The 12,174-nt window shown below is 28.0% G+C and overlaps 1 protein-coding gene across 1 annotated transcript; it reads right to left on the bottom strand.

Annotated features, from left to right (window-relative positions):
• Positions 1–818: 818 nt before the first annotated feature.
• On the bottom strand, positions 819–3,519 carry LOC137805811 (protein NRT1/ PTR FAMILY 2.13-like). The gene is made up of 4 exons (XM_068605729.1): positions 3,335–3,519; positions 2,763–2,980; positions 2,064–2,635; positions 819–1,789 (listed from the first exon to the last, which is right to left on the bottom strand). The coding sequence occupies exons 1-4, from the start codon at positions 3,489–3,491 to the stop codon at positions 961–963; spliced, it is 1,776 nt and encodes a 591-aa protein (XP_068461830.1). The 5' UTR covers positions 3,492–3,519; the 3' UTR covers positions 819–960.
• Between the last annotated feature and the right edge of the window lie 8,655 nt (positions 3,520–12,174).

Raw genomic sequence — 12,174 nt, 5'->3', positions numbered from 1 at the left:
ATATATTAATAATAGTAGTAATAATAGTAGTAATAATAATATTATTATTATTATATTATATAATAAGAATAACAAAAATAATAAGATGAATTTTGGTGTAGTGATGGATTGTATATCTAGTCATGGACTTTGGTATGATTTCCTGCAACATAAATGTTTTGATAAATAATAAATAAATAATAATAATATTAATGGTACTTGGCGACCATTTTGTTTGCTGTCGATCAAATTAAATTTTCTTTCAGTGATACAATCTTAAAATTTCTTTTTTTATAAGTATTTATTTAAAAGGTTTCTAGAGAAAATTATATTCTTTCCAGTTGAGAACGTAAGTATATTAAATTTTATTTTCCTCTTCTATATTTATATAAATTTATAAACTAATTTTTAATATTCGTTATTTACTTATTATTAGCATCAAATACTTCAATATTTTAACAAGAATATTTTCCTATAATCCAACAAATTACTTTTTTTTATCAGCACCAACAAATTACTATGTCATACGATTTTCGAAGTCATTATCTTTGTTTTGAATTTTTTATTTATTTGATAAATTCACTAGATTACTGTGATTTTAGCAATGAATAGAAATATTTATTAGATTATATAAAAAAGAAAGCATCTCAAACAGTTTAAAAAAGAAACCTGTATCAGTTATATTGGATCGAAAACAAATTACAAAAAGTGAATACAGAATCGAATGAAACATTACACGGAAATGCTCTTTGCAATGTGCAGACAAATAGCATGGTGGAACATGATCTGTCTGAAGGAACATGATTTGTCTGAAGGAACATGATTTGTTTGCAGATAATTTAAACTTCATTCAGTGATAAATCCAATATAGAGAATCGTTGGTATAGATAGAATTGGAGTTTTACTTGCATGGTTATTTAGTACATATCTATATTACAAATACTACTGAAATGAAATTTGAATCCAATCTGCATAGATCCATCAGGTTTTGACAAAGGCCTTATAATGATAGCTACGAGAAGAAAGTATGAAGCATAACATGTTTAACAAGCAAAATGCTCCAATGACGAAATAGAAGTACTCCAATCTGCCCTTATTAATGTCACCATCAAGCCAATCTGGTTGGCCTTGCTTGCCAGTGAAAGAATGCACAATGTTTACTATGAAGCTGCTCACGTTACTAGCAGCTGAAAGATTGAGGCATAGCAAGGAATTGGCAACACTTCTCAACCCCTCAGGTGACTCATTGTTGAAAAACTCAATGTGGCCAACTGTTGCAAACACATGACAACATCCTAAAAGAATGAACTGGGGAGCCAGCCACAGCACTGATATGGGTGCAACCCCATCAGATGCACCAGATGAAATTGCCAATTCCCTTCTCTTGATCTCCACCAACCCTGAAACCACCATTGATAGAAAACCAAAAGCATGTCCAAATCCAATCCTTTGAAGGGTTGTGAGTCCCCCTTCTTGCTTTGTTACTTTCTCTAGTGCAGGAACAACAATTCGATCATAGAATGGGAGCACTATGCCTATTGCCACCAGCATTATCACATTTACTGAGCCAGGATGAATCTCAAAGTTATGTCCCAAGTGCCTATCCATTTTCATGGCCTGTGATACTCCAAATATTGCTTGCTGTCCTAAGGGAATGTTCACTATGATGCTGGTTACGAATATCGGCATGATTTTAAACAAGCATTTGAGCTCTTCCACTCGTTGGATGCTACTAAGTCTCCAAGGGTTTTTGTTCGATCCATCATCTTCCAATTCATTCTCCAGAACTAAAGCAGCTTTGTTTAAGTGTCTAAGAAACAAAAACAAATCAGTAACACAACAAATATTGGTCAGTATTTGAATTTACTTGATTCAATCATTCATATTGTAGGAAAGCAAGTTATTGACATTAGCAACTATTACTCAATTTGATCCTCTGACATCCAGGATTAAATTATGGTTGTGAAATTCAAGAACTTAATAAATAAGCTAATTTGCTCGGGGATACTAATTTAAAAACCAAATTAAGAAGCAGATTATAATTTCAGGGACTAAATTAACATTTAATCTAAGATATTATTTACCCAAACTCCTTTGTAAGAAGCATCTTTCTTTCTGAATCATGTTGGAGTGGTGGATCATAAAATGCTCCTTGTGTGTCCTCGGCAGCAGGCAAATGAGAATGGCGCTTGCGTTGTGCTGCAACTACCACTTGAGCTATGCTAGAAAAGTTGCTTCCCGCAGGCTGAACATAGGCATAAACTTTGGAACCAGCAAAGAAAAAACAAATGGAAACAATCATATAAACCGTGGGCAATGCAAAACCAAGGGTCCAACTAACAGAATCCTGGATATAAACCAATAGAGTTTGGTTGGTCAACATGACCAGTGTTTGTGTGGCGAAGTACAGACTGTAGAATCTGTTACTTTCATTCCTTCCTTCAGCAGTGGTCAAATCAAATTGTTCAACGGCAAAGGGAACACTGCAAGGCCTTATTCCACCAGAACCAATAGATAACCAGAACAGACCAAAAACTAAGACACCCATTTGGAAATTTGATATGCCTGAGCACACACCACCTCGCAGCTGCTCAATGGAGCATGGTGCAGGATGAAATTGTGGCACCCAAGAAGTTAGCATCACAATAATCATGCCCTAGTCAATTAGAAACAAAGGTTATAATCCAAATTGTTAAACATTCACCATTGCTTTTATTGCAATTGTATATCAAGAAAAACATAAGATATAAATTATAATCAATCTACAGGAAAGTAAAAGATACCGCAAGGCTAGCAAAGGATGCAAGGGCAATTGTTCGAAACTTTCCAAAGTAGGCATCAGCAAAAAAGGCTCCAATCAGAGGAGTAATGTTGGAGACAGCAAGCCAAGTGTTCAAAATGTTTGCTGAAAGAACCTGATCCATGTTATACACTTTCATCAAATACACCACAAAATTCGCCTGCATTCCAGATGTTGCTAGCCTCTCAATTGTGTCATTTCCTGCACATTTCATTTCAATTATAGCCCAAACCACAATTGAATTGTCAAGTATGAACATAAAATGCTTGCTAAAATATTATCTTGGTCTCTTATTTTCTGTTTTTTTATCCTTTCAGTTTGGTCTCTTTGAATTCAGAATGTTCATTTTGGATCCCTTAGTAAAACGTGACAAACTAGGAAATATGTCAGACATACCAGTTTTTGTCTCATACAATTTAACATTAACACTGATGCAAGAATCAATCAGTGTATGTAGAAACTCATTATTTAGAAGATGAACTTCAAATAAAAAAAAAATGAGAGACAAGGCTATTTCAGCCTAAAAAAGGTATAACAAAGTTTTGAGAGACAGACCCAGAACGTAAGGCATGGCTTTCCATCCAGGCTTCTTAAAGTGTGTGTTTGGCTCTGATTGAGCAATGCTTTCTTCATCTAGCAACTTATGTTGCAGAGAGGGCATTGAATCGCGTTTTTGGCTAGAAAATGAAAAGAGTGAACGCAACCTATCCATTGTGAATAGCTTAAGCAGTTTCTGTAACTTCTGTGTGGAAAACATGAAAAACTATGAACCTTATATAAAACAAAATTATTGGTCTTGCAAAAACACTACTAAACAAAAAAATGGCTGAAGTGTTGATCTGTCATGCAGATGCTTCTGTCCTCGTCATGTGAAAAATCCACTAAGGAAAGTGAAAGTGCTTTTTCACTACATTTTTTAGTAGAATTGCTTGCACGTTTGAATTTATTAATTATACTATTAAATGCCTTCCTTAGTTCTTATAATAAATTCTCTATATAAACTTTGACCAACTTCAAAGTTAGACTAAGTACTTTTTCTGAGGATTAGTTTTGACTTTTTTTTGTAAAAGTATCCTTAACTACTAATTGTTTCCTAAATTTTCAATGAATAATAAATCAAATGCATTAATAATGTCTTGGCATTTTATAGTCTATTTTTGTATCTTCATACAAAGAAGATTTAAAGAACTAATTTTTAATATTCTCGTCAATATAAATTGAAGCAGTGGATATATTAATTAGGAAAGATATTAAGATTATTGCAACTACAATTAATAAAAATAGTTTTAAAAATTCAAATGTGTCGTATTAATAGAAGGGTGGTTAGACATCACTAAACTTGAGATCTCATCCAAATTGATATTTTAGATTTTAACAATCATCTACCATTACATGAAACCTGAAAATGAAGTATTATTAAAAAAGAAAGAAAAGAAGAATACAAACAACTATGTGAGACTAGACCAAAACTACAAAAGAAAACAACAACTAAATCAACCAACATAGGTAACATATGCCTATTATGGAAAAAAAATTCCAAGAATAAATTGGAAGGCAGTCTATTGTACGAAACAAAGTTCTCTCTACGAAGAAAGCCTAAAGTTATGTCTACGAAGGAAACCTAAGTTAACTAGCTTATCAAGCACAATAATCACATTCTCTACAATGTGAGAATTTAAAAGAAATGTGTTTATAGATAAGACAAGTATTCCATCTATTTATGATAAACTAAGGAACATGAGTTCTATCCTGGAGAACAACACATAACTGACCAGCACAGAGGAAGAATCATTCTCTAACCATAAAAATTTGTAACAAATTTTATGTAATTTTTCAAGAATAAGAATAACACATATAAACTTAGCAGAGATCAAGAATCAAGAAAAACAGAAAAATCACCAATGAATTTTCTCATACTACCACAAAAGATACTTGCCCAAGAAGATAAATTTCTTATTACTAATAAAATTATTTAGTTTTTTAATCTTGATTAATGAATTAATTCTGTCTTATGATTTGAACAAGTCTTAGTTCTACTTAAAAAAATTAAAAATAAACATTTTACTGTAGTTATTTAGCACCTAACTTAAAACATGTAATGAGCATGTATTTGAAAAAAAATGTTCAAACAAACAGTTTAGAAAATCCACTTAATTAAAAGTCACATGATGACCACTAGGTGCTTCAGGGTATGCTTGTTCAAACATTTTTTAGAAAAAAATAATAATTAAATAATCACGTATTATTATTTTATAAAACAACTATTCTAATAGGAAATTTAATTGTCAAAATGAATTAGTATTATTATAGTATAAAAAGTTTAAATTTTTATTTTTTTAAAATTTCTGATAGATAAGTCTGAGTCCAGTCCTAAATGGAACTATTTTAACAAATGGAAGACTCTTTCTTCCTACACCTCCATACCTTCTTTTGCCACCTCATACTAAATATGAAAATACTATTTTATCCTTTTTTTTCACCCCTTGGATTTGAAATAATAAGCCTATGGATTATGTAATCCGGATAAATTTCGGATTACATAATTTGGAAGTCAATTTCATATTTAGAAAAGACTTCTGGATTATGTAATCCGGAAACTAATAACACATCTGAAAAAAAGACTTCTGGATTACATAATCCAGAAGCTAATCTTATGTATAGAAAAAACTTCCGGATTATGTAATCTGGAAGCTAATCACAAAAGACTTCCGGATTACATAAATCCGGAAGCTAATTTTGAATCTAAAAAAGACTTCCGGATTATGTAATTTGGAATATTGAAAAGGGTATTTTTGAATAAGAAAATTTTATGGGGGTGGCACAAGAAGGAATGGAGGTGCAGGAAGAAGCAGCCCAAATGGAAAGGAACAGATCAAAACTTGGTGGATTGCGGCCCATTTTGCCCCTAATAGCTTCCTGAGTTTACACATTCTTAACTAGAGCAATTCTAGTGTATGATTAATATTTATAATAATATATAAAGAGATTCCTTTTGGTTCATTTTTTAACTTTATCCTTTATAATATTAAAATATAATAAATTTGAAAGTTATTTATTTTATATTGAAAATTTGAATTTTAAAAATTTTGAAAAAATTGATTTTGAAAAAAACACAAAAAATCAATTTTTTTATAATTTTACCCATTAAATAATTACTTTTTAAAATTTAAATAATTATTTATAATATAAAATCATCTACAAAATAAAAAATTACATGCAATAAAATTTACAAAGTTATTTATTTTTATAATCTTTTAATAAAAATATTATAATTTAATAATATGTTTTTATTTCAATAGTTATTATTATAATAATTTTTTGTCAAAAAGAAAAAAAGCGTAAATATTTAGATTATACATTTTTAATAAAAAATATTTATTTATTTAATAAATAAATAACTGAATAATTTATTTTTATTTCAAAATAATTAATTAATTTCTCTTTTTAAAAAATAACGAATATATATATAATAATGATAATAATAATAATAATAATAATTTACTCTTTAATGTATATAATTTATCTATTAAAGAATATAACTCTTTTGTGTACAAATGTTTTTACAATTTCATTTTTTAAATGACTACTTTTTTTAAAATTCAAATAACTATTTAGAATAAAATTAATTTAAATTTATAATAATACATGTAATGGCAGGATATATACTTTATTTCTATAATGATTTTATACAATTGAGATGTCATACATCTTTTAACTCATATAGATCACCTTTTCCTTGTAAGTTCATTTGTAAAATTATTTTATTGGGTGGGGTTCTACATTAACAAACAAACGGATAAAACTAAATTATCATATTTGTATATCAAAAAATAAATAGGTAATATATATATATATATATATATATATATATATTCTAATTCATTATTTTCTCTAATAGTATAAAAAAAAACTCATTATCTCTAATTCGTTGTTTTTCTTACATTATTCTTACAAGATGATCAAATTATAAATTAGTGTTTTTATTTTTAGAATATATATAAATAGAGATATATAGTGAACTTTATAAAGGCATTTGAAAATTTATCTCTTATATTAATTCCATAAAATTATAATTATTATAATTTACAATACAATATCTATAATAGAGAGAACCAAATATATTTTTAAAGATATTTAAAAAATCAGACACAAAAATGTGATAATACCTGTGTTTTTGCTCGTCTATGTATAAAAAATATATGTTGTTTAGTCTAGTTTATATTTTATTGAAAAAATAATTTTAAATTTAATTTCAAAATCATAGTTTTAAATAAGAAAATTATTTTGTCAAATTTTCTTTTAAAGCTTAAAAGCTCATTCAAAAATAAACATTTTCTTTACAAAAATATATTTATAAAATAAAAATTCATATATAGAAAAAAATGTATAAAATTAGATTGTGGAATAAATTCTATAATAAAAATAAATGAATAAATTTTAAAATAAAAAATGTAAAAAATTAATTATAAAAAATGTAAAAAAATTGCTTTAATTAATAGAATTTTATGTTCATGATGAGTTACAAACAAGTATAACATTAATTTAGAATACAACTATTACTCTTAAGAATAAAATAGTTGTGTTATTAAATATTTTTGGTCAACAATATTTTTAAAAATTAAAATCACATTTATTATTTGAAAATCATTAAGTGTAAGGGTGAACTTATAAAATACTTAAATTTTTTTAAAATGAGCTCCTTGTATTTGTAAGAGTTTGTTTCAATTTAAAAAGCTGGTAAACAACTTATTTGAACTTATATAGTAAGACTCATATACTAAAAAAAAAATTAGTTGTTATGTTGACTAAAATAGATATTATCTTGTAAACTAAAAAAATTATTGGTATCTAAATTAGTTTTTTATTCAATAAATAATTTATAAATTGTTATCTAATTAGCTATCAAGGTTTTAACTACCAAGGTTGCTAAAACCTTGATAGCTAATTAGATACTAATTTATAAATTATTTATCAATAATAGAAACTACCAATAATTTGTATAGTCTCTAAAATAATATATAATTTAATCAATATAACAACTAATTTTTTTTGTCTCAAAAATTGGTTTCCATTTAATGATTTTCTAGTAGTGATATGAGTATTTAAGGGAGTTTATTAAAATATTTAATGATAGTTTCATACAATTTTTTACTTTATTTTTATATATAAATATAATAATGTTAATAATTTTATCCTAATATTGTATATTTATTGATATTTATATTTAAAAATGTTTCTCTTAAAAATACACATTTTTTAATATTTTTATACGGTTAGATGAAAAATACAAATTTTCATATTTTTAATATATAATAATTAGATCTTTATATATTTTTTCTCATAAAAATTCCTTTAATTTTATATTTAAAAACAATAATTTTTACTTTCCTTTATTTTATAAAGACAGTTTTTTTACTAGGTAGTCCTTTTCTATTGTTATTCTAAGTCATATCTTCAAATGTTTCCAATCAATTTCTATTTCTTTTTATCGGCAAGAAAAAATAAATAAATGTGAATCACTTCAAGGGTAATTTAACCCTTATACATCTTGGACAAAAAAACCACAATTTCAAACAATAGTTGGTATGGAGTTTTGATTTTTGTATATGGGTTGGGACACCCCTGAAGTGTCTCTGTTTTAATTCTTTAATTCTTTGCTAATAAAAAAAACCTTACTAGCTAGTTGTATATGTATATGTTCAAGATATCCTTAGTTGTAATATTTTTAGATTTGCTATCCATTCAAAATGTTTTACACTTGAAATTGCATTAATCATCCGTATGAATCCAAAGAAATCTTCATCTTATCAACATGCAATATTTTGCAAAAAATTTGTATGTAAATTTTATTGTAAAACCATTTAATTCATCCCCTTTTCATTTGAATTTGTCTTGATCATGTATTCTTTGTAAAAAAAAAAAAAATCTTCCATAAATGAGTTTACTTAAGGTAGTTACCACAAAAATCATTCTCTTCTCCGAAGTTCAACTCCCATACATTATTATTCTATGTCACCATTTTATGACACTACAGTTTGTCTAAAGTTGGAATTATTGCATAACTTGGGGAAAAAATTTCACCTAGTTTTATTTGGTCATTCCACCTATCATCCCAAAATTTGATTTGGTTTTTTTTCTTTCCTAAGTTTCATATGATATTGTTGTTGAACCATTTTTTATCATACCCTAATCCACAAACTATTTTTAGATCCTTCCACCACACACATTCATATTTGCACTAATGAACTTGATATAATTCTCTCTCAACTCCATATTTGGATTATAGTATAACCTTACATAGTCCTTTGTTTCCAGTTACATATCTCTACTAAGCTTCTATTTTGCTACAAATGCTTCATTGAACAATTGGATGTCCTTTACGCCTACACCTCTTGATTCTTTTGGTCTACAAATTGTTGACCACTTCACTCATGCTATTTTCTTACCTTCCATTCCCCATCTCCCCAAAAATTGTCTTTATATCTTTCTCATTTCGTTTAACACCATTATTGAGCTTTAAAAAAGATAGAAAGAAAATGGGAGCGACAATGGTGACATGTTTAATTAGACAAACTTTACCAACAAAGGATAAATGACTACCTTTCCATCTTGTCAATCTCTTCTTAATTTTTTGTATCATGGTATCCCACATTTTTATTTTCCTAAATTTTTATCTTATAGGTATTTCCAAATATGTGAAAGACATTGACATTTTTGTACAGTTCAAGATTGTTGCAAAACAATCAAGTTTGTTAGAGTTAAGCAGTGTCTAAGTTCAAGAGGGGAGGGGTGAATTGAGCTTATCAAATTTTCGCAAAAGAGGCTGCTTTACAGTTTAACAGAGGTGAAAAGAACATATTGATATTAAACGAAACAGATTGTTGTACAGATGGCTTTTAGCACAACCAAAACATGATCAACACGGTTTAGATCAACCAACAGCAATACCAGAACCAAATTGATTAACTTTCACAGTTTATAAAGTTTCAGTTTGTAGCACAGAATTAATCAATTTTACTTAACATAAGCTATCTAGAGTAATGAATCAAATGTCACAGTTCAGTTAAATAAAATAGTTCACCCTTTTTATCCTATTACAGATTCACACAGCAGCTTGATTTATGTTTAGAGAATTGATTAATAAGTTAGAACGGCAGATTTAACCAGGTCCAGAATTAACAGATTTTGTTTTAATACAACAGATTCCTTTCTTGACAGATTATGTGAAAACACAGAATTAAGTGCAGGGATGAAAAAAGAAACACAAGAGAATTTTTATACTGGTTCACTCATCAAGAGCTACATCTAGTTCACCTTACTCCAAGGTGGAATTCACTAAAAACAGATACAATCAATTACACACACAACAGTTCTTGAACCCTTCAAGAACTTCAACAACCAAGGCTGAAAAACACTATTCCAGCATACCTTGCACTCCAAGAAACCCTATCTAGAGTGACTAACACTTATACCTATTACAAGAATGAATAAGGGAAAGATTACACCTGAAACTGTGTTGCAAGAACATAAACCAGTTGTTCTATTTGCTCCAAAACAGTACCATCACCTTCAACCAGCACAAGGTTCTTCAAAAACAAGCTCACATGTATTTCTCTTTTGAAAAACCTTTGCAAAACCTTTTCAGTTCTCTTTTTCACACACAAAATGTTGTATCTCTGTCAAACTGTGATTGTTTAGCATCCCTTCACGTGAGAAGGGCATTTTATTTTATAGAGAACAGTTTCTAACCACTTTTCAAAAAACAGTTACAGAGCAGTTTAAAAAACAACAGATTGATTCTAAAAGCAACAGGTTAAATGTTGATAAAACTGTCAGCTCAGCTTAACTGAAATAACAGACTGAGTTTTACCTTTGGTGCCCTAACAGAATTTCGAAAAGCCTTTAATAGAGAAGAAATAAACTGATTGCTTCTCAATAAAACAGATTTATTTTTGTACTGAATCAAACCATTTAAGAAAACTTTAAAAAGCTTTTCCAAAACCATTTAACCACATCATGAGCTTGATCTTACTACCTTGATTTGGCATCTAGGATGGGTCATGTAGCAAAGGCAACCTTGAATACACACAAGCCTAAAATACAGAATCATCTAAGACACATAGCAACCTCCAAAGCAACCTAGCTAAAGACTACATCAAACACACCAATGCAAGGTTGAGATGAGCTTCATCCATCTCCAACAAAGTTGAATATCATAAATCCATACTCCTCCCAATTTACTCTTATTGAACCAATTTACTCTCAAAATTTGTACCATTTTTTTCCTTATTATCAAGATATCCAATTCAATGTTTGTTTTAGTTTCAAATGTACAATTGACATAAAATCTTTTTAGAAAGCAATATAAATATAAAATTAAAAGCAAATGACAAAACAATTTAAGAGATTTTTATTAATTCATTAACATTGTACCATGCATAATGCCATCAACAAGAGTAATTATGGAAAACTTAATGTAAAATGCATTTTTTATTATAACATTCACGCACTAAGTGTAAAACTCATACTTCTTGTTCCAAGAACAAAACTTAATAAAAATATCAACAAATCAACCATTTTATGAAACAAGTAGCTAATAGGAGCTCAATAGCAAAAAAAATAGTTTGTGGGTGAAGAAATTATCATATCATCCTTTACCTCAAAAATATAAAATTAGAAAGCACTTGAAATTTATCTTCAAGGCAAGTTGTTTTAAGAACTTATGGAAAAACCAAAAGTTAAAATAAACGAAACATTCAAACACCACTTTTAAATGATAAAAAATTATTTTATGACTAAGCTTAGTCTCAAAAACTTTTCTAACTTGCATTTATTCAACCTCTTATATAAATACTATAATACTTATTTATTCTTAAAAAACATATTAATAAATTCATATTTGAAAACAAGGTAGTTACTTTACTTTTTCCTAATCCATGTATCTTATGAATATCCAAATAATAAAACTACAAACATTTCATTCCTATTGTAACAAAATTAAAAATATAATTATATCTTAATTATAGAATCAAACCATTGTTGTATATTAATAGTTATATGCGTTAGTGCCAATCAAGAAAAAAAAAACTTGGTAAATATTCAAAGTAAGTCATCCATACATTTTCAAAGAGAACAAATTTTTTTTTTGTGATATTAATAACTTTCACTAGTATAGAAAGGTACATTAACGACGGTTAAAAAAGACATATAAAGACGATTCTCGAACCGTCGTTATTTTAGGCGTCGTTATAAATAGGTAACTTATAACGACGGTTAAACCGTCGTTATAAATGAATTATAACGCGTTATTTTAGCTCGTTAATAACAAAATTCTTAAAAAAAATATTATTTTCAAAGACAGTTTCAAAGGAATCGTCATTATAAATGATGTCTTT

This window comes from Phaseolus vulgaris, chromosome 3 (genome assembly GCF_000499845.2).
Source record: "Phaseolus vulgaris cultivar G19833 chromosome 3, P. vulgaris v2.0, whole genome shotgun sequence".
In the NCBI taxonomy this organism is placed as follows: domain Eukaryota; kingdom Viridiplantae; phylum Streptophyta; class Magnoliopsida; order Fabales; family Fabaceae; genus Phaseolus; species Phaseolus vulgaris.
The sequence above is the reverse complement of the archived record's forward strand: the minus strand, read 5'-3'. Positions and strand labels throughout refer to the sequence as shown.

Coding starts and splice junctions, on each gene's coding strand:
- LOC137805811 (XM_068605729.1), bottom strand. CDS start 3,491: ATGGATAGGTTGCGTTCACTCTTTTCATTTTCTAGCCAAAAACGCGAT. Junction 2,981..3,334: donor AGCCATGCCTTACGTTCTGG/GTCTGTCTCTCA, acceptor TGAAATGTGCAG/GAAATGACACAATTGAGAGG. Junction 2,636..2,762: donor CATCCTTTGCTAGCCTTGCG/GTATCTTTTACT, acceptor CTAATTGACTAG/GGCATGATTATTGTGATGCT.